The sequence below is a fragment of the Astatotilapia calliptera genome, chromosome 5 (genome assembly GCF_900246225.1).
Source record: "Astatotilapia calliptera chromosome 5, fAstCal1.2, whole genome shotgun sequence".
NCBI lineage: Eukaryota > Metazoa > Chordata > Actinopteri > Cichliformes > Cichlidae > Astatotilapia > Astatotilapia calliptera.
Window position 1 is genome coordinate 15,941,813 of NC_039306.1, and position 23,564 is coordinate 15,965,376.

The window sequence follows — 23,564 nt, forward strand, 5'->3', positions numbered from 1 at the left end:
AGCACTTTGCTGATTAAAAAGACATCAACAAAAAACTGAGAAGAAAAGGACAATCATACAACTAAACTAAAAAGTATTTTGGTAAAACAAGACTATATAAATACCATTCGGACAAACTGCAGCTATAAGCCAAACTTGTTTTCTTTTATTTTAATACATCCTTTACACGTTAGTTCTTGCAACTGAGCATGTAATAGGTACTTAAAGCAAAGAAATGAGTGCGACTGCAACCTAAACTTTGCTGAATTACAATACAGAGTGTTGTCAGCATATAAAGAGGTGAGATAATGACGCGCGGTAGTCATGCCAGAAGGTATTTTGCGTTTCAAAAGGACCATTAGAATAGAATAGTGAATACGCATTGCTGAAGAAGCTTTGTGGAAAAGATCCACAAGGTGGCGACATGTAGATTTATTTCTATCAATACATACCTGGGACTTTAGGCCTTTAGTAGCCTGCACGATTCTGGAGAGAATTAAAAAATGTATTTTAAATGCTTGTTTATCAACTGAAATCACAATTTTTCATTATTTTTTCATTATATATATTATAACTAAATTAATAACTAAAACTGCACGTGGAAGAAAAAACATTTTATTTAACTAAAATAAAAAAATAGACTTTTAGTAAAGGTTTAAACTAACTGAAATTATTTGTAAAGTTGGGGGGGGGGATATAGAGGTAATGTCCTTAGTTTTAGTATTTGTTAATCTAATAAACTGTATCATAACTTAGCTCATGAGTATTTAACGGGCATGTTTATTCTAACTTGTCTGAAAACTCAGAGTTATTTTTTGTTGCTAATACTAATCTTCCTAAATCTTGTCTCTGGCATATTTCCTCCATACAATAAAAGACTAATATTAACACTGAAAATAGCAAAAACATTTCCAAACACTAACAACTAAACCGAAACGAGCAGCACTACTCTGGAAACTAAACGGATAAAAAAAACAAACAGTCAAAATGAGATTATAAAAACTATAATAACTCTGCTGGAAATGTATAGTGCTCAAAAAATTCAAAATAGCAATTGGACGACTTGAGTATTCTCAGGTGTCTAATTTAAAGAGCTCCAGATGTGGAGTCCCAACAGTGTGGTGTGAAACGCACAGCGGGAACTACTGAAATGACTCCAGGGGGCATCTTATTTCAGGCGACTCACTATTGGCTGGTTTTTTTAATGGGCTGTGCTGATTCGCTGCGACAAAAAGCTCAGCATCGACAAAGTCCGCTGACGGAGCTTCATTTGGTTCAGAGGAGAGAGGACCCACAAAGAGCGAACAAACCTCCGATCAGCTGTTCGTCTGAGGAGTTGTTGTTGATTGTGCTGCGATTCATTTGGAGCCACATACAGAGGTGAGTATTGGCAAACCGCTGTGTTTTTAGGAAGGGTGGTAGTTGCCACACGCTCAAAACTTAATCCACTACTCTCTTTTCTTTTGCAGAAAAAAAAAACACAGGCTTTGAACTTCACTTTCTCAGAAGCAATGGTAAGTTTATTTTTTCTTTAGTTTACTTGTGTTTTAGGTGCTGCATTAGTTTCATTAAGAGTACAAATGCCCCAAACCCCTTGGTAAACCCACTATGTGAAGCTTTCTTAAGACACTGGCTTATCCTAGTTTTTTGGCATTTATTTTCTGTTTTGTTTTTATTTTATTTCTTGACCAACTTCTCTTTATAGTGCTTTAATCCACCAAGTCACTGTTAATTCAAACCAGAATTGCCTTTGCCAAAAGCACACAGCTGGGTGAATCACTTCTAGCCCATTGTGTGAAAGCAGCCAAGAAGAACAGGGCATTTTAAAAGTGGCAGACTGACCACAGAATCTCACAGTGGATGTCTCTGCATGTCAGATGAAGTCTCCCCCAGAGGCCAAATGGTTCAGCACCCACAGCTGTGATAACATCATGGCATTGTGGCACCTTTAGTACTCCAAGACAAACAGTGACAGGAGTTAGAAGCTCAGCAAGCCAAATATTGTAAGAACCTGAAAACTAAACAATAGCATTACGGATTAGACTGGAGGCATTTTTGCAACTCCCTGACCCAGAAACTCTTAGTAAATTGTAGTTTTTTCTTCATTTTTGTAATGATCAAAGTGCAGATTAAAATTTAAAGGATTTTTTCATCAATATAATTATACTGCCTACTCGAAGATGGTTTAATTAACACTGAGCACATGATCTTTGTGCAATTCCAAAATGTTGCTGTCACTTCCTGTTTTATAATACATGCCAGTCCACATCCTGTGAACTAGGGGAATCCAGAGAGGATATGTGAGCCTTCACACTCCACTCCAGACTAAGCTCTACTTTGTTCAACTTCCGCTCTAAATTTAGGAGGCAGGGAGAGTTTTCCCCAGTATGAAATGTGCATCCTGTGCTTTTAATTCATTTTCTGGACTTATATTGCATGGGATGGTCTCCATAAAGCTGAGGTTTTTCAGGAATGCTTGAGTTCTTATAAGGCCAGAGAGCACAGTGATCTCAGCTGGTAAAAATCTTACTGGCCGAGTCCTGGAAATAACACACTGAACTGTTCAAGATATAGCTAGAATGGCCAGGGGATGATGGGATATGTTGGAAAGCGGCCTAGGAGCTCTCTTGGCTGTTGCAACGAATGAACATAGCTTGTCTTTACTTAAGTAGTTTTGGTGGACATGTCAATTTTGAATAGACTTTATTTAAAATCTCCTTGCACCACTAACTGTTTGTCTGCCTCTCCTGTTGTGCAGCTGTGTTTAGGAGATTCTTCTGACTGCCTCCGGGACCACATGCAGTACATGAGGAGATCCCTGCAGGATTTGAAGCAGATAAGCAGGCCGAGGCCACTTAGCGAACCATGTGTTCAGTCTTTCGCTGTCACTCGGTTATACAAACAGAGGGCACAGCAAGAGCGACTCACTCGACTGCGTGCTTCTGATGCCAGTGAAGCCAGCACCTATGACTCTGCCTGCTGCCTGGCCAGCCCACTGGAAGAGGAGGAAGAGCAACAGGAGCATGAAAGGCTGAAACAGGGCTCTCCCAGCAGTGAGAAGAGTGTGGACTTTGACTCAGGTTACTCTGAAGCTTCTTGGCCTGATGAAGGCGTGGTGCTGAGGAGGACCAGAAACATACGAGTTTCTTCTTCTGCCTGTCTCCGCACAAACAGAGGACCTTCTGGTCGTATCCGACCCAAATCAACATCAGACGCCTGTCTGGAGCGCTGGACATCATTCGAGGCCAGTGAGCAACAGGACTGGACGACAATGCTGCTGAGCCGCAGCAGGAACAGACAGCCCTTGGTTCTGGGTGACAACAGTTTTGCTGACCTAATAAAGAATTGGATGGACCTACCGGAGCTTCCTGAGCCAGCAGAACAAAAACCAAATGCAGGCCGACGTCTTGCCAAAGACATTCTGGTTAACATGCGCCGAAAACTTGCAGGGGTGTCCAAAGGTGTGGAGATGAGGCAGAGACCAGGAGACTCCACCAAGGGCTGCAGGAGTGCAGAGGCTTCTAAACGAATGTCCTGTCCCGTGGGACTCCAAGGACTCAAACCTTTCTTTCACCAGTCCCACACAGGTCTACATACACTGGACACTGATTTTTACCAGTTCACCGCTCTCATGAAGACAGGGAGCCGGCAGCCCATCATATGCAATGACATCATTGGCTACATCTGAAGACTGTACCTACAGACACCCGTTTCAAAAGAACTATTGTTTTTTCAGTGTTTATATTTTTGGAATAAAAACTGATTATTATTATTTTTATTATTAGTATTATTATTTAATGCAAATTTGTCTGTCCCTGTTTGTCTGAGCAGTGCTAAATGCTACAAGAATATTAAAAATGTACAAAAAACAATCAATGTTTTGCATTCAAATAATTTTAATCATCCTAAAGCTTCATCATCACAGCAGTATTTTGTGTCAACTTTTAGCAGACATAAAACGACTGAAATGCGTTGATATAATTATTGTATCACATCAATTAGTTAAAAACAAACAGAAAACAAATACAAAACAAGGTTTAGGAGCTGTGTAAAGGGCACAGAGTTTGTACCAGATTAAGAAAAGGGAGTGGTGTGCATCAAAACTTGCACAGTGTAGTTCAAAAGTCTTGATCCTCTTCTCATTTCTTTATGTTTTCCTAGGAAAGCCTAAACTAGATCCAGTTTATTGAAACACGTGCATATGGAAATACATTATATAAGGCAACTGTGGAGAGGCAGGTTCGTGACTGCTGGATTATGTGTGTTTCTATCCAGGTATGCTTTTACAACACTGGCAGTGTGTTTGGCATCACTCTCATGGTAAAAAATAAATAAAAAGAATCTATAGCTAATCGGATGCTTTTCAGATGGTATTGCATGGTGGATCAACTTCTGACGATACATTTCTGGGTTCATAATTCCATCACTTTTGACCACTCTCTGAAATCCAGTCCCAAACCATGACAGTTCATTAAACCTGTTTCCAATAACTATAAGTCCAGTTCTTGTGTAATTTAGCATACCTTAGCATTTTCTGCCTGTTTCCCTTTCTTAAGAAGGCTTCTTCACAGCAAACAGAAGGTAGATCAACTGAAGAGCCAGACATGTCTCAGGTATTGTGTCAAGTTATTGCTGGACTTTCAGATGTTGTTCATCTGCTGTAGATAGTTTTCGTACGTCTGTCACTTTTTCTTTTGTCCTCCACTTGTCCAATTTCCTTTGAAGCCCACACTGCACATCTTGCAGAGATATGCCACATTTCAGCTAATTTCTCTTCAGGAATCTCCAAAAGGTGATTCTGTTCATCTGGACGTAGCGTTTTCAGTGGGAGAAACATTTCGTCACTCATCTAAGTCACTTGGATGAGTGACGAAATGTTTCTCCCACTGAAAACGCTACGTCCAGATGAACAGAATCAACTTTTGAGTTACTTACCTGGATGACTGAGAATGCATCAAGACGCTCTTCAGGAATCTGCTTGCTGGGGCAAAATTTCATTAATGTCAAATGAATGATTGTTGGCATTGTTTCATAGATTCAAAAAACACCAAAATGTTTTTTGTGTTTGCAACAATCTGCTAGTATCTAAAGTGCCTAAAGATACAATTGAAATTGTTTCTTTGCTAAGTTGTCAGTTATATGTAGGCACTACACTAGTTTATCCATTGAGTTAGGTGCCTTTTTACGCTGAAATAGGTCGTATATTAGTGTAATGTGGATTAAAACAGTCAAGGACAAAATTAAAAATGAGTTAAAGGCATCCAATGTCCAATTAAAAACTCTTCAGAAAGCCTGAAGAACTATTACTCAAGGCAACTTTGAAAATTTGGAGAACATCTGGCTCCTCGGAAACAATATATATAAAGAAATGCGAGGTGGCTCAAGAGACTTGCACAGTACTGCATGCACAATACCAGCAGAGAAAGAACATTTTAAATGATGGGGAACTGAAGTCTGTTCATGAAATACACAGAAATAACTTGTTCCTCAAAGAGGCATTTTATTTTTCCAACTGAATGTAATCGCAAATTGCATCATCATGCAAATTACAAGGTAAAGTTGAAGACATATATTAAGTAGTTGCAGAGAAAATTACAGAGCTGATTCACTTTATATAAATCAAATTCAGACAAGAGCATCAAGAGCGTGCTAATAATGTCAGCCTGTTAATGCGAGGGTGTGGAGTGAAACATTGAGGCTGCAGAAAGGGGCGGGGAATGTACAGAAGCATGCTGAGGACAGATGAAATCCTGCTAAATGACTTTGGCTTCTCCACTCTGAACATATGGCAGTATATCTTCCGTATCCATAAACACTGTGCACAGCATGACCTTAACTTAAGCCAAATTACCAACACTGGCCCAGTAGTGCGAGATCTATCATGTATGTCTTTGCAACTTCACAACTTCTCAAAACTTTAGGTAAAAGAGTGCAGTTTGCCAAGATTCCTCATTTTCCGTAAAATGATTTATAAATCGATATATCAGTGTTTTTTAAACATAGATCATTAACACAACAAAGAATGCAGTCTAACAAAAATCATGCCATTTCAATAATTTAAAAACACGAGGAATAAAAACGTAGAAGAAAATCATTCAAATATCAAGCTCGGGTAATAAAATCTGTTCATTTTTAAATGTTAGATCCTGAGAAGTCCCCTTGTTACACAGCAGCAGATCCATGAAACTCATATTTACTGAAACTGTGCCGATGGTATCACAAGTAAAGGTATCTGATCGTTGGGACTGACTCGCAGTCCTCGTCTTCAGAAAATGACGGGATTAATTCCAGCATCTTCTTATGTGGAGGGATGTCTTCCTTTGTTACCTCCTTCACTACATCAGACACCCTGCAAAAAAAAAAAAATAAATCATAAGCTATTCTAAATAATAATGTGGAAATCAAAGTTTGTGTTGAACAACTACATATTCTCACTATTAATCAGGTGCTCCTACTAATACCTCTTTTGTAGTATATATCTCCACATGGCTTTACATTGCATGAAAAATCTTAAACATAACTAATAACTAGCAGATAGAAGAAAATTAACCCCAATAACAAATGCATTGTCCAAGTTTTTATGTTCCCTTTTCACTGGTCCAAGCTCTGGACAGGGTGACTGCACAGGAAGTGAATACTCCAGAGGACATTTATCTTGTATGGTCTGCTGTCCACATGGCCCGCAGTCTGCACCTCTCTCTCCCTGTGGGTTAACCTAATCATAACAACAACACCAGCTCCCCAGAGACTTGAGCTTCCAGTACTCACAATATTATTTTGGCAGACGGGACTAATAATCGAATGTTTCAGTTTACCCAGTGAGCCATTGCCTATAAAGTTTGGAGGTGAAAAGTGATTTATTACATTTCCCTCCTACTCTCTTCAAGGAATCGAAAAATCCTGCAGGGTCTTTATTTAACTGATAAGGAGAGTTTGCAGCACGAGTCATCTGATTTATTTCAAACACCCTGGAGCTAATGAAACATGCCTTTAATTTGCTGCAGCATTGAATGGGTCAAATACCATAGCTTCTTCTAAAACGCAGAAAAAGAATGTCACGCTCATTTTATTCTTTAACGTCTTTCCTCAACAAACAGAAGGAAACCCGAGGAGGAGTTTCAGTCATCTGTGTTTAGTGATGCGTGTTAGTGTGTCAACATGCTCTCTCCTCACCGGCTAGGAGGAAACACCTCATTAGCCTCTAAACAAACAGGAGACTGTTGCTTATTGTGACTGTTTATATGTGCAGCAAAGGTCACGTAAAGGTAGTGATGGGCAGTTTGTACTGTATCTGTGTTTTAAGACATACCTCTTCTTCAGCCTCTCTTTGTGTCCATTGAATAAGACAGAATTCCCATAGAAAAGACTGCAGACATTCAAGTTGCACTTTTCCTGCACAAAGACAAATAGTCAAGATTAAATCTGTAGTACAGTATAATAAGCACAATAAGCCATGACAGTAAACACAGATAGAGTGCACGCAGTAACAAAGACTGATGTCCTTCTGCAAGGACACCAGTCTGCAGAGCTGTAAGTCTGCAGCAGTTCAGAAAACTCCACAAGCAAACTAAGGAAACCCAGTGGTTAAAAGGTTAAAAGAAACAACTGGAGCACTGAGAAGACGTGCCAATTTATTTTCCCTTTGCTTCCTCAGAAAAAATAAATTCAACACCATCAATAAACCAAATGTCTGTTCAGAGCAAGATTGCAAGCACCTAACAAATAGGCTGGTTGTGCTGTGCTCAGATGTTCTGGTTGAAACAAACATATCTCATACGTATGATGAAGACAGTGACTCAGAGATCAAATGTACAGTGTAGAAAAGTAATAAAGATCGCACTAAAAACAGGAAGAGTTACAATGTGATGTTAAGGATGGGTTTTCCATCACTGCATTCTAGGATACGACATTCAGGTCAACAGTCAGCTGTACCACTCTATCTGGGATGGAAGTGACATCCTGAAATTAAACGGCTTGCCATTCCTCACAGTAGAGGACTGAATTCAGTATCATGTGCTGCTCTTGTCTTTTGTCACTGGTGATAAGATGGACAACCCAGACCGTGGTTAAAGTACAACAGTGTCAAAGTTGCCTTCAACCAAAGCACAGCTCTAATCTGAACTGCTGAGAGGACTTAAAAGGTACAAAAACTGTGACAAAAACAGTGCAGAAACAGGAAACAGTTATGACAAGCTTTTCAGTTAAACTGTTCACTGCATGAATTTGTAGATCTTATTTTCAAAAGTATTGTTTTAGTAATAAAAGGAGCAATTACCTGTTTACTTATCAAAGCCAGTCTTTAACCCACTACAAATTTCAACAGTAAGAAGATTTTTATTCTCTAATGCTTATTCACTGTAATTTTAATTTCTCTGAGAGGGTAAGTGTAAAATAGCAAGTCAGGTTATACTGGATATATAATGGATGTTGTGTAGAGGGGTGGAAAGGTTAATAAAAAAAAATCATGCGTGTACTCAGCAGCACCCGCTGTGAAGAAAGTGTGTTTCCTTGCTGAAAGAAATAAGAAGGCCATACCCTGATACACTGGAACAGATCCTCCAAGGTCATTTCCTGCTGACCACTTCTTCTGCCCTCAACGAGGAAGTCATCCCACAGGCTGAATTTCTTTCCTGCAACCTGATGATAGACATATTACATACAGCAACACTCACACGGACAAAGATGACAGACAAAGTACTGCTTGCTGTGAGGGATGTGCAGAAAATGGTTAAGTCCATAACAAGAGTCCCGCATGCTCAAAGACAGAGAGACTGCATTTTTCATTGGTAGAGCAGCTGAGAACAATCAGCACTCTAGAACCGGCCACACTAAGGTCAAGAAGCTTCTTCCTCATATACGATGAAGGGCACTTTTCTCAAGTTACATCTTTGAAACTTCACAGTTTATGATCTGCACCAGTAGAATCTACATTCATCCATGTGATGTTGTGTGTTTGCATCTTTATAAAAGTAAAAAAATAAATCTAAAAAATCTGTGTGAATATAAATGTGTTGCAAGAGAAACAACATGGGAATTTCTCCACAGACTGCCAGATTGTACTTCACTTTGTTGACATTTTAAATCTGAGGGACTATTTTCTTTCTCAATTTCCTGAAGTTTTTGAGTCTAAGTATAAAGACATCCATTGTTTGAACTCTTCTTATTTCCACTGTAACGACCGTACCTTAAGGATATTCAAGGTATATTTGCACAATTTGATCGGCAACCTTTCCAAATGTCCTTAAATGGCCACATTAAGGTTGAGTTAATTGGCACTTAAGACAATAAACTAAAACAAATTGGAATTTTAATAGTTTTGCTGGTATTATATCATTATATTGAGCAGTGGCCAAAGTGAAATGATTGATCTGATTTTAATTTTACAGCCTACAATACAACAGAGGCCAAAAACAAAAGGCACTGCCTTCAAACCCCTCGCTTTCTCATGGGATCAGATTGTAAATTAAGTTATTTATAAGGTCAATAGGATTAATCTTTGACTTTGCACATTGAGACAGATTAATTAAACCCTTGTAAGCATAAACAATGCATTTGCCACTGGACCTATTGTTCATCACTTGGCGCTATATGCGTACCCTAAACATGATAATCCACATATGCAAGATCTAAGGGAAAAAAAACATCACTTGGTGGAAATGGATCAGAAATCCTCACGTGCAGAAATTAAGTCTAAACATGTCACGTAGTCAGTCGACTCTGCTCACATACAGACGCTGTCTGCTAGGAGAAGTTGTGAAGATCAAAAGTTGGCTCGAGCTGAGAATACCAAAACTCTGGCTGAACCTGGGTCCAATTATCTCTGCTTCAGCAGCCAAGGGGAACTTTTTGACTAGCCCTTACAACTCCCACCACTTATGAGGTTTGAGGCTATGGAGACACACTCGAGACATACTTTTACCCAAGTCTCACTGGATGTGATGTCGATGTCCTTTGTCCCAGTTTTCAGACAAAGCACACTTTTGTAAATGGACTAATAGTTAAATACTTTTCTACTCTATTTGAGCAGTTAAAATGCTTTCTTGCATTTCGTTTGCAAGATGTGCATCATAAGGGTGGACATGTCAGCTTATGTTAACGTGTGACTAGCATCAATTGTTAGTACAATCCTAAACTATCCACGGAAAGAACAAGAACTAGAACCTGAACACATCTAAAAAAAGAGGATTCTTTTATGACCTTGCACATGCAACATCACTGTTGGACTGTAAAGTAGATCGTGTGTTTTCAGTGTACCTATGCTTTTGTGTGCAGTTGCTCTTTATACACAATGCAAAGCAGGCATGCAGTCTATTTTCATTCCCACTCCTCCTTTCCTCTCTCGCAAGTCTGTCACCCAACTCTGGGGGGGAACTAAAAGCCAATCAGCTACCATGGTGACGTCAACTATTCACAGTACAACAGGAGTGAAAAAATAAACGAGAATGCTGGAAACTAACAGGCCGCTGGAAACAATTACAAACGGTTTCCCACAAGCACAAATGCAGTATCTTTCTGTCATGGAACTTCCGCAATAAAAACAAAAATGCCCCCACAAAACAGTTCTTTCTGGGGAACCAAACGAAATGTGGATCAGAAAGTAATTGTTTTTGTCTTAAACTGAACTGCCAGACTGGGGACACTGTTAAGAGACTTTTAGCTGCACTTCTGAAGTGGTTATAATTAAACTGCATGCACTTATAGTGGATAGTGTATATACTATAAAAGCTGGGAAAGGTCGTCTTGAGGTTAGAGTTTAGAATTACTGTCTGACAGCCCTCCTGTTATGTTGAGAATAGTGCAAATGACAAATTCCTCCCAAGTGTTGCTTGGTGGTTTATCACAGCTGCACATATTCAGTTGAGACTTGTAGTTGAGTATCAGGTTGTCGAACCTCAAAAACCACTTTATTAAGGATTCAATACTGGCTATAAGTGTGCTTTTAGGTTTACTGCTGTGTGTCTATTGTTGTATGTGGTACAAATTAAGCTGTTGTGTACAGTCTAACTTCAGAAGATGAGAATGAAGCAAATAGCTATTTTATCAGCCTGAGGGACATAAATTCAAATTGATGAAAATATGGTGAAAATACAGTATATATTTTTTTTTCATCTGCTCTATAGTCTTTTTATTATAAAGAGCTTCAAACCTCCCCATAAAACTTGAAAGAAGCATTTTTTCCAGAACAAAACCAGACTTGCTTCATGTGTAATATTTCTGGCTCTGATCTGTCCTCCCCCTGCTTTTCATTCTCACTCTACAGAGCCCTTCAAACAGTCTGTGAGGTTGTTTTTGGTTTAATGAAATGAAGCTTTTCTCAAATACTCCGTGTTTGTGACTTCTCCATAATTAACTACAATGCATGATGTAAATTCTCTCTCCGTGCGCATTCAGATATGAAGTTCCCCAACATCTGACATTAACAGCCAAACGTGCAGGCTGCTTCCTCTTGTTGACAGGAAGCCCAGTGATCCCCCCTTCTCTTCCTGACAGACAGTATTTTATCTATGTGAAAACAGGCCACATACAGTGCCAAAATCATACACACACTGAACGTGGGATTAAAAAACACACACACAATATATAAATCCTCACCCCCTTTAATAATATTAAATGTAATCAGCTGATTCCATAAGATATAAATGTGTATTATCACATAAACATAGGTGAGTACTGACATCAATATGGCCTACAGACAAAAATGACCTTTTAGCAATACATGTAAGCAAGTGGGAAATTAAAAGCCATCTCAAAGTGAATGGGAGCTACTTTTCTGTGCGTACACTTTGCAGACTGACATGAAAAGGTCAGAAGGACCTGGCTCACGAAGTGTTATTTCAAGTGAGTCAGCACAGTATTAGACTCTTTAAAAAGGACAAAAAAATACAAAAGTAGACCAAGATTGCCAAAATCTGACCCAACAATCAAAAGGCTTAATATCACTAAACAAAAATGAGAGTTTTCTTTTTCTATTTTGTTTGCTTGTTTTCTAGATTACATGTTTTGGTTTTAGTCACTGTTAACAGGGCTGTTAACAACATATGACATGATACACAATACAGTCTTTTGTGATAACATATGCAATTGATTGATGGAGCCCAAAAATAGATGCCTCCATCTACAGATATGAGAGCAGGAGTGCAGTCTGAGGAAGTTTAGCTCATGAACCTGATAAGGAGGTAAAATGAATCCCAATCTAACTGAAGCCCATTTTTGCTGGTTATTGTGAACAGAACCAAGCATTTGAAGAAATATCATAATGTGTTGTTCATAATGTATATTTCAATCTTGCCCTTTGAGACAATGAGCACTTTCGGAGACAGGAAGCGACCAGAGACCAGTATGAAAACTTTGATAAGCCCTCCTACTTTCAGCCTGCACAAGAACCACTTCTGCACAGGCACGCTCCTGTCTCAGCTTCACTTGCTGGCAAGAATCCCAACAGTGGAAATATTTTTACAACCCATTGAGGCTTGAGGCCTGTTTCTTCAAAGGCATCTATTTTCCTTTAGAAGCCCTCAAAGAGAGCTTTAGAGGAGGCAGATGGAGGATCTGTGTGGTCTCTTTAGATCACATTTTCATCTTGATCTCTTTAAGCTTCTTGTAGCTTTCCTTTTACAGACATTCTGGTAGCATTTCAATAAGATCCAATGTTCTAGATACATTCTTAAATGAACCTGAAGGTCAAATTGCTCTCCACTGCTGATGATTACTGAATGTGATATTGACTGCAGTTTAAGCATATATTTGTTTTTTTGTTTTTGTCAAGGGTGATTTGTGACAAAAGGATAGCAAGAAGGGTGAAGGGTAAGGTTTACAAGATGGTATTGAGGTCTTCTATGATGTATGGTCTGGAGAGGTGGAGGTGAAGATGCTAAGACTTTTATTGGAATTGAATTAGAAATCATAGGATATAGGGATAGCTCAGGCTAAGCAGTTTGGAAAAAGCCTAAAGGGGCAAAACTGAGATGGTTTGGGCATGTGCAGAGGAGGGATAGTGGATATGTTGGACAAAAGATGTTGAAGATGGAGTTGCCAGGCAGGAAGGAAAGAGGAAGATTTCAGAGAAGGTTTATAGATGCAGTGAAGGAAGCAATATAGAGGTTTAGTGTAACATAGGAGGATGCTAGGGATAAAATCTGCTGTGTCCTTAGCTAAAGGGACCAGCTGAAATAAGAAGATTTCAGCTATATGAAATTCATAATAACCATTATTTAGCCATAATGGCACCGGTTCTGACACAAACGGTAGTAACCAGACTGAAAAGCAGCACACATTTCGGTGCTTTATTTCGGTGATTTTTTCCCTGAGATGTCATACACTTTGGATTCTAGCCAATCATTTTACCTTTGCAAGCGTAGTAGGCGGGCCCAGGTACTTACGTTCTTTTAGAGCAGAGCTACAGATTAAAAATGCCCAAGGCGAAGTGGTCAAAAGTCTGGCTGTACTTCACAGCAAAAGATGCAAACTCAGCAGCCTGCAACAAGTGCTTTAAGGTGATACTGTCCAAAAGAGGTAACACCTCGAATCTGATGAAACACCTGGTGACGTATAGCATTTTGTTAAAAGCCGAGAAATGCGCCGTATTTGATAGCTTGCTGCGAGACCTCACACATCTACTGTGGGTGTGGTGCCTGTTATCGGACGTGGAATTAGCAACATCCCCCAAAAATCCGAAAAGGAGAGTCCTGGTCCCTAGCCCTGCCAGTGTAGCAGAAATGATGACGGATGATGATGGCAGCAGCAGCCGTTCTTCTCTGCATGAGTAGCTTCATGTTGTTCGTGTGTAATTTACGTTGAGTAGGCTAACCACGTTATTACATTAATGCACGTAAGGTGAACTAGCAAACGCCGTCGTAGTTACATGCGGCTGTCTTCTTGTTTGATGGCAGATACTCCCTTCATCCTGGCCAAAAAGGCTAAAATGACCCAAGAAAAAGTGGAAAACAGTTAAACATGAGAGGTTTTTGGACAAAGTTTGAGTTTTTTCCATTGTTTAAGCACTGCTTCCAGCCAAGAGTGATGCCATAAATCCCCTATAGCTGCAGAAAAGGCTAACATTGTTACCTTTTTTACAAAAAAACAGCTAAACATGAGAGGTTTTTGGACAAAGTGTGTGTTCTCCATTCTTTAAGCACTGGTTCGAGCACCGGTTTGAGCACCATTTAAGCACCAGCACCGTTTCAAAAGTACCGGTTTGGTACTGGTATCGGATAAAACCTAAACGATACCCATCCCTAGTCATATCATAGGTCTTTTCTGGTAGACTGGAAGTTAAATTTTAAGATTAGGTAAAATGCATTTTCTTGAAAATGTAAAAATCATTCAGTGATGCTAGCTAACACCCAGCGCTACATGCGGGGCTTTGGTGTTAGCTCAGATATATATACTGGTAAATTTACCAGAACAATCCTGACTGTAATAATATAGCAATTTTCTTAAATGTCATATATTGAACAATATAAATATTAATATCATATCAATATATAGTATTTTATTAAAGATCAACTAATATCCAATGTGTTGCTTCATAAACTGTCTCTTGACATGATGATGATCATTCAGACTTCCTTTTCTTATCTCTACATTGTTGTTGTTTGCTCTGCAGCACTTTTTTCTAGACTTTACGGTTTTATAGTGGCCTACTTTGATGATGCTTGAAAAGTTTCGCTGACCGTTAAAATACATATCGTATCAAACTAAGAATGTGCACAAACTAAACAAACGGCACTAAATTACTAAATACAAATGCTCAATTGAACTGTCAAATGTACAAATACATGGGACTGTAGTATTTTTTATAAAATATCTGTATACGCCATATAGATGTTGATGCTCACTATAGAAAGTTTCAACGAGATTGGTCCATTCATCCAGGATGAGACACAAACATAAATACAAACATACAGTCATTATTGTATGACCAGTGAGCACGTGTGAGACTTAAAATAGTGAAAATAGGCAGCATCTTTCAGTAGGTTATTCTTATAGCACAAAACCAAATGACAAAATGACTGAAATGACACATGACCAATCATATAATAACATTAAAAACTAAAAACTCAGTTGTAAAGTGGAAATTCTTCCACTAAGGCTTGTTTATACAATGTTTCTATGAAACCAGAAAACCAATCTCCCAGTTAACATCGTTTTGGTGACACTGAGTCCTTCGGTCCATTTTAGCATTTAAGACTGAAAGATAAGCCTTTGGTGTGCTATCTAATCAAGGCCAAACAGTCCATGATCACTGTAATGCCACATGGTTCCAGATTTAGTGTAAACTGAAAGAGTAACTTTAAAAAAATGTTACATCAGAAACAGTTTTGTTTGTTTTCCTGTTTTCCTTAGTGGGACAACAGTACTGTTATGTAAAATATGCCCTTTGTTCGATTGGAAGTGTCATCTGCTACTTGACCACTATTGATCACCACTCTTCTTTAGGCTGCAGTGAAGAAGCAGATGGCTGGGACCTCCAACTGTTCTATCCAACCCTCTGCAATTATCATACCCCAGAGAGAAGACAAGGATGCCAGCCTGATGCAATTCCCATGCAATTTTTTTAAAGCTCCATTAGTATTAAAGATCCTTTTTATTTTAAATTTAGGTCCCTTTTTGACAGCTAACTTGTGAGGTACAAATGGTGAAGGCGGTGAAGGCAGAGCGGGGGTAGGAGCAGCGATCAGACTCTTCTCAGGAGAGTGCAGAGTTTGACACACAGACTAAAAGCAGTGAGAAGCTTTGAAAAGGCTTCCATTGACGTGTAAAACAGCAAACAGAATCTCAATGTGACTGTCTTTCAATGAGAAGATAACAGCACTCCACCTGACTGAAAATGACCTGGGGCAGAAGCACTAAGTCAATAAAACCCTTACAAATGGGCCACTGACGTGCTGGAGCCTGTACACACACTCAAACACCAGATGTTTGATGGATTCCCACTTATAAAGCAATGGATTATAATTAAAATGCCTTACAGGGATGCATCTGATTGTGAGACATGCATTTGCATTATAATTTTCTTCCATTTGGAATAAGTGCAAATTTCTTTCTGCACATTTCAGTTTTGCCATTTCTTGATGGCTTGCACTTAATACTGCATTACCTACTATGAACATACAGGCACAGACACATGTATGAACGTACTCTGTGAATAATATGGTAACTAACACGATGTTTACTATTGGTATGAGGCATGTAATGGGACACAGCTCTCTGCAAATCACAGGGATCAGTTCAATAACAGCATACAGCCCTGGGCTCTGTGATCAACATGCCCTTTGTTGCTACATATTTATTTGTAACATTGATCTGAGCTTTAGAAATCAAAGGTCATGCTCTTTGGTTACATGATGTGATGCTGTATGTAATGATGCAACGTTTTCATGTATTGGCTACTGGAACAAGGTATTGATATTTATAGATCAATATGACATTCAGCTCTTGATGACATTAAATCAGCGTCTCCCTCTTATCCGATGTTGGAATTGAACCCACGGCACCAGTAATTTCCTTTTAGAATATTGGTAATTTGCTCAATCCTGTAAGCCCCACTGGCTCCAATATCACATGCAATGTCCTTTGAGTCTTAATCCTAATTCTTCTCAAACTGTCAGGTGTTTGTCATGTATGTTTTTAAATCAAATGCTGGATGGATTTCCTAATTTTTGGTATAGACATTTACTCCTTTGTAGTATGAATTATAACCATTTTGGTAATCCCCGACCAACTGGAAGACTAGGCCATTACACAGCCTCTTTCATCTATTTTAGTTAGCTTTCAACTGAGTAATCATGATCTGAATCAATCAGACACTTCTTATTTTCATTAGTAGGTAGTACGTGATATCATTAGTAGGTGAAAATTTGGAAAACCACTTATGTGCCACCTGTGACCTTACTATAACATTTTGTTTATGACGTAATAAGAGGGAATGGCTTAGTAATAAGTACTCAAGACATGCTGTCTGACCATGTTAGAATTCAGATGTGTTTATAGTCGTTCTGAATGGCTACACTGGAAGATGCATGAAAAAGTGGGTTTAAATGTCAAATCCCTGGTTTCAAAATGTTACAGATAATGGGCCATGCAGACACCCACTACTTACGTGGGAAACGTGGGATATGGTCTCATTCAGTGTTATCTAAGTTAAACTTAGCTTTTTCTTGAGGTTTCTTGTGTTTAATTAAGGTAAAGAAAGAAAAAGAAGGATGTGAATTGATGGGTAAATTTTAAAAACTCACAACCTCATGAAAAGTGTAGAAACCTGCACTCATCTTGAGTCATTTCCAACCAGTATTGGTGCTTTAAAGAGTTTCCAACAGAAGTTGGAACATGGGAAAAATGAATTACCAAGAAGTATGGGAGAAAGGGATTAAGACAAATACTGTAATATTTTTCTGTTTTCATGATGGATCTTTGTATAAAATAATTTGTGAGAATATATATTAATATTGCTCAAACGTATAAATGAAAACAGTGGGGCGCCTCAGGGATCGATTTTCAGGCTGCTACTTTTTAACATTTACACTCACGTGAAGTTTTCCAGTTTTCAGAGGACTCAATAGGTGTAGAATCACTTTTAGCAGCACAAGCAACTGTTTTCTATATGACTTTATCGGTCTCACACATTTCGTTGAAGGAATATTAACCCACTCATCTTTACAACATTACTTCAGTTCTTTGAGGTTTGCAGGCATTCATTTATAGATGGCTTTCATGACCCAGTTTCAGCCAAGCTTTAGCTGTCAGACAGATGGTCTCAGATTTGACTCTAGAGCACTTTGTTATATAGAGGAGTTCATGGTTGACTCAATGACAGCAAGGTGCCCACATCCTGTGGCTGCAACACAACCCCAAATCATCACACCTCCACCACCGTGCTTGACATTTGGTTTGAGGTGTTTGTGCTGATATGCTTGACAGTTGGTTTGAGGTGTTTGTGCTGATATGCTGTGTTTGGTTCTTGCCAAACATGGGACTGTGCATTATGACCAAGCATATCCACTTTGGTCGTGTCTATCAAAAGTACATTGTTCCAGATGTCTTGGAGTTTGTTCAGATGCAACTTTGCAAACCTTAGTCGTAATGCCATGTTCTTTTAAGAGAGAAGATGCTTTCTTCTGGCAACCCTTCCAAACAAACCATACTGTTTTCATCTTCTTCTAGTTGCACTGTTGTGAAATATAAAAATGACCAAGTGAGGCCTGTAAAGTCTGATATTTAGGTCTTGGTTTTTTTCTTGATGGTTTTTTTGCAGTTTTTCTGAGCATTGCTGCTAAATTACGTCCTTTTCTCTCTCTGAGTGATGCAGAGAAACTGATACACGTTCATACGCTTTCAAATCTGGTATGCTTTTATATCTAGTATGCCTGATTACTCTAATGGTATTTGATCTCTCTATATCAAACAATGTATTGTATACAATACAATGTATTCTAGTATCTGCTATTCAGAACTTGGCAGCCAAACTGCTTACTAGGACCCAAAAGAGAAAGCACATTACACCGTAGTAGTCTTTAAACTGGCTGCCTGTCAGTTTCCATATTTAAAATAATCTTACTTGTTTTAAAAGAACTTCGTGATCTTACCCCAGTATATAAGTCTCACTGTGCATTTCCCAATGTAGCCCCTCAGGTCCTCCAGCATGAATCTGCTGATAGTTCTGACATGCAGGACACAAAATGCTTGTAGAGGCAGCTTGACAGATCATCAAATTGTTGAAGGGCTAACACAGAGAGACAGACAAGCACCCATTCTCAAAATCACGCCCAATTTAGAATCTCTAGTTAACCTAACTCATGCATGTTTTGGAACAAGAGCACCTGGACAGAACCCACTAAAGCACAGGGAGAACACGTAAAATCCACACAGAGAGCCCCAAGCCTGGATTTGAACCCAGAAACTTGTTTTATTAAACTGTGTTATGTCTAATTAACAGCTTATCACTCATATGTGAAGCACTTTAAACTGCAGCAACATCCTTGAAAGGTGCTTCATAAATAAAGCTATGACTAATTTAATTGATTGTACAATTGTGTTGAAAAGTAAATCTTTCCTGTTTATTAATAAAATAATTTCATCTATAAATTCGAGTCTGAAATAGTTCAAAAGTAGAAATGAATGTAGGTATAAACAGCTAAAGTTCTTTCATCCTAAAATGATTGTATCATCTTCAAATATCTGCAAAAATCGCAAGAAGACAATTCTATGCCCCATTTCACGTAGAAAGTCATGCATTCTGTCCTCTACATTTGCAATTTAAAATCCAAAACAATTTAATATTTGCACAGAAGAGTTTGAGTGGACAATGAGCAATTCACAACCTTTTCAAAGATTCTGAGTTTTTGAAATCCTACAGGAAAGGTGGAGATCAAGGCCAGTGACGCAGCAGTTTCGACACACACTTGAACACAATTAGTTGAATTGCAGCTGCCATATTGCCCCTGTATTAAAAATGTATGGAAGAGAAAAATACTACTGAGGATAATTTAGCTAGATCGAGCACTGGTGGCTTATCAGTTTGAATAAATGGAGTTTTGTGAGTTTTGAGATGTATCGCACACTGTGCTAAATAAAAGATCTGGGTAGCGACTTTTATTGCCTCCTACGGTCTGTGTTTAACAATGTTCTGGATCTGCTATATCCAGTCTGATCTGATCTGCGTCTGTTGCTACATAAATAAACAACCAGTGCAAAGACACAATATCGTTGTTGATGACACAAAAAGGGAAAGAGAAGATAGATGGGGAACTAACGCACAACAATAACAGTACAATGCAGTAGAGAAAACATCTGACTTAACAGCATTCTACCAAAACAATACTGCCTCCAAATAAACCGTGGAAAACAACAGAAGGCACAAGCCGCATATGTTGATCACAGATTACTCATTATCCCACAAGCACTATTCATGTCTGGGTCTTGAGTTACAAACTGCACAATGGCCTCTGCACTCCTCTGGGAATCCAGAAGGCCTTGGATCATATTCACCCCATTTCTTTACTGGCACAGTCCAAGGAGACCAACACATATTTAACCACATGTGAGGCAAATCTCCTCCTTTGTTGTTCTTGTTCTGTCTTTAAGCCATTCCCTGTTATTTGTGTGACAGATGTGTGACCTTCAATTACGCTCAAATCACAAATCAGTTGGCCGTGGGTTTTCTTTTCTACATTAAAAAAAAATAAAAAAAATAAACAGACACAATGTCTACTCAGCAAATTTAAACAGTCTTCCTTTTTTCAGATTTTTAAATCCAAACAAAGAAGTAAGTTGTGACTAAAAGGTTTATTAGAAACAGAGACTGGAGCAGATGGACATAAAATCCTTGCCTCCTCCTGATTCTCTGCCGACAGCAAGATTACATAGAGTTCTTTGGGAAATCTGGTTTCAATGCACTGCTTCCTGTGAAGGCAGGAAATAACCATCATTTCTGCAGGTAATTAACAAAGAAGCGGTGTGACCATTGACCGACGAGCGCCTCCAGAGTCTTGCCTCCAACTCTGCTAATTCAATTAGAGACTGAAAGGGCAAAGTGGGGAAGTGGGGCACCGAGGAAGCGTGAAAGGGCACAAAGTTAGGAGTAGAGTGTGGAGGATGTGTGCACAGGCATGTAAGACGGAGTATTTCCATGGAACACAACTACCAGGCATCCTAGCAGACAAGTAAAGACAGCGTACTCTGATAGAGCGTTGGCAAGGTGCTACAGGGGTTGAAGATTGAGATATTTAACACACAGCTGAAACATGTCCTCCTCTGCCTGCCTCAGGTGATGTTTCTCTGCATTTTAGTGAGGCTGCAGCTCAGTTACAGCGGCACTCATCAATCTTTGCTGCTCTTGAAATGTCCTTTAATGACTTAGTACCAGAAAATCTCAGAAAATGAGTCCAACTAGAAACAAAGAGTACATAGTTTTAATTAGATTTTTTTTTTTGTCCCTAGGAAGCAGAATTATTATCACTACTGATTATTCAAATATACTTACTATGTTTGATATGTTTACAAACAATGCATTGGACAACATGATTTTTTTAAAAGTTTTGTTCAAGTAAATCTGTTTTGGCCTCACCAACTATTAAGGGAAGTACTGATCTCTTAATGCTCCACTTGCGAGGCACTGAGTTGGTAGAGTACAGCCAGTTAATCACTGTTGGTTTTTTTGGCCCCTAAAACTCTCCCCACTGTAACCTTGAAGGTGAAACGTAAAGGTGGCTTTGGTTTGTAAAATTAAAAAAAAAAACAGGCCCTGCATGTTTGAAAATAGTCTGCAGCTGCAGCTGACTGTTCTGTGTGAAGGGCACAGAGAGGACATTGTTGCTGCGGCCTTAAACTTGCAGCTGAGGTAGTCACAGAGCTGATTCAACATTTGACTGAATGAGAGAGCTGGCATGGATTATACTATATGGGACAACTGTCGCTCAGTTGGTGGAAAGGGTTGTGTGAGTATTTGCCCTTCAATCCCTGGCTCCTCTGTGTGCCAAGTGTCCTTGGGTGGAGGACTGAACCTAAAGTGGGACCTTTTTAGTGAGCAACTCTGCCATTTTTGTGGAACTGCAAACATTTTGTGTTTACCAGGCATGTTCACTGCCAGCTTTAGGACCAGAACACAGATGGAAAAACTCATATTTTTTACAGTATAAAAAACATGTTTCTGCTTCTCTAAAAAGAGACTACTTTGGTTGCAAAAATGTCTCCTTGTATGGAAGTCTTTGTGAAAACTATCTTGCTGCTGCTCATCATGTCTGGTTTAAAAAAAATGTCAATACATTTTGTCGATGCACAAAATGCTTGGCTCGAGGTTTCACAGTGGGACTTATGGGACTAATGGTTGGCTATGTGCACCTTTTAATTACAGTCAGCAGTCTATGGCTGTATTATATTATGATCCTTTAGTAAAAGAGGTTTTAGGAACTTGTTACTCTAGGTCTGCCTTTGATGTCTGGGCCTTGTCTCCCCAACTGAAAAACATAACATAGGGAGGAATTCTACGCAAAAGAGTGTTGAGCAGACAAGGACAAACCTCTTGTTTACATATCTCTACCTCTATACAGAGCACAGCAGCAGGGAAATACCAGGACATTTTCATATTTCGCCAAACAGCTGCAAGAAATCCTGGAAAATTATTAAGACAATGGGGGCATTGGGAGTCATTTATTTTAGTTTAAGAGCTAAGTTAAAGGGTTATTTAGTGACAGCTGTGTATGACCACATTAAAAACACATTTTCCATAAGCACTTAGGCGATCAGAACTGTGGCACTACAGGTAAAGTTATGATGACTGCCCAGAATCTAGCAATGGAGTAATGTCATTAAACTCACTTTGGAACAACACTGGGTGGCCCACCTGCACAACCAGCAAGATGTGACTGTTGTTACTTGATATTAATGAACTGAGACTGATCTCATAAGGGGAGAGGTCTTAGCCATTGCAAAAGTAAACTGAGACCTTAATACTGCATGTCTGATCAGTGATTTTTAACAGCTGCATGCCTGCAGTTGCTTCAAAGGCTGTCTCCCAAAAACTCTAATCTTAGATTAGAGAGATAAGAGAATATAAAAGAAATGGCTTTGCCTTCTGTGTCGTTGTCTAATTTATAATATCTAAAATCATTTATATGTACACCATTTATGTATATTTCCACACTAATTTATTTCAGCACATGAATGCGTTAATGAAGGATTGCAGGACTCAGAAATCTTATGTTATGTGATCTCTTTAACTAGTCACATAATATCTACACCACATTCATGCATAGGGGATGTTTACAGGGAATCAATTTGTTAAAAAATATCTATATATCAACAAAGGAATAGACACCCTGGACCTTTGACCCCGGGTGATTAAGTTAGTCTCATACTGGATATCTGAGGCCAAAATCTGTGTCAATATTTAGGTTAAATTATTATTGGCTTTTTAAGGATCCCTTAAAAAGGTTAATAAAAACTTTGCCAATTACAATCTCATAAATAAAATTATCTAATTTATTTCCACTAGTCAAAATATATGTTGTTGCTGATATACTCATGATAATGACATGTGCACATTCAAACTATTTTTACAATAAATAGACGGATGAGAAACTAGAATTGATGCCATATTGAAAGAGTAAATACAAACAAATAAAGAGAGACTATCAATTACAAAGCTTGGTATAAATTATGAATTTAAAGTAATCACAAAAACCAAAATGTTTTCTTTGGCACTATGTTCCACATTATATGGCTGAAGGTTTGGCAGCTAACCCTCATTCTCTGTTTCTCATATAATTGCATGTGTGTTCCTGATATATGAATGTCTTCCGGTATTACTTTAGGATTTATCTTTAACTCTAAAAATGCTGTTCTGGCTGTGGGTGTCCTGTCTCCTTTGGGTCCTCTGTTGAATAAACAAAAGCTTAAAACCCAGAGCCTCAACCCATGAAGAAAGAGCCTGCGTCTGAAAAATTTAATGTCTGCCCATCTGTCCAATTCAGTACTTGAATACTTGAATAAACCTTCTGGCTGGGATAATGTCAGCTACTCTGTCACTGTGACTGATTATTTTAATGACTGACTCTATCCAGTGTCCCGTGCTGCTTTGGAAATGTTAA

At 38.8% G+C, this 23,564-nt stretch overlaps 2 protein-coding genes across 2 annotated transcripts in view; one reads left to right on the top strand and one right to left on the bottom strand.

The window, feature by feature from the left end:
- Window positions 1–1,253: 1,253 nt before the first annotated feature.
- LOC113021676 (PAK4-inhibitor inka2-like) lies at window positions 1,254–3,851 on the top strand. The gene is made up of 3 exons (XM_026166375.1): window positions 1,254–1,359; window positions 1,449–1,493; window positions 2,738–3,851. The coding sequence occupies exons 2-3, from the start codon at window positions 1,491–1,493 to the stop codon at window positions 3,665–3,667; spliced, it is 933 nt and encodes a 310-aa protein (XP_026022160.1). The 5' UTR covers window positions 1,254–1,359; window positions 1,449–1,490; the 3' UTR covers window positions 3,668–3,851.
- A 1,604-nt stretch (window positions 3,852–5,455) lies between these two features.
- uba7 (ubiquitin-like modifier activating enzyme 7) overlaps window positions 5,456–23,564 on the bottom strand; it is a 33,296-nt gene continuing 15,187 nt past the window's right edge. Inside the window, exons 22-24 of the mRNA XM_026167508.1 lie at window positions 8,515–8,616; window positions 7,289–7,371; window positions 5,456–6,328 (exon numbers count right to left, since the gene is read on the bottom strand). Of these exons, the coding sequence (XP_026023293.1) occupies window positions 6,196–6,328; window positions 7,289–7,371; window positions 8,515–8,616 (318 nt within the window). The 3' untranslated portion in view covers window positions 5,456–6,195. The remainder of the gene's footprint in view (window positions 6,329–7,288; window positions 7,372–8,514; window positions 8,617–23,564) is intronic.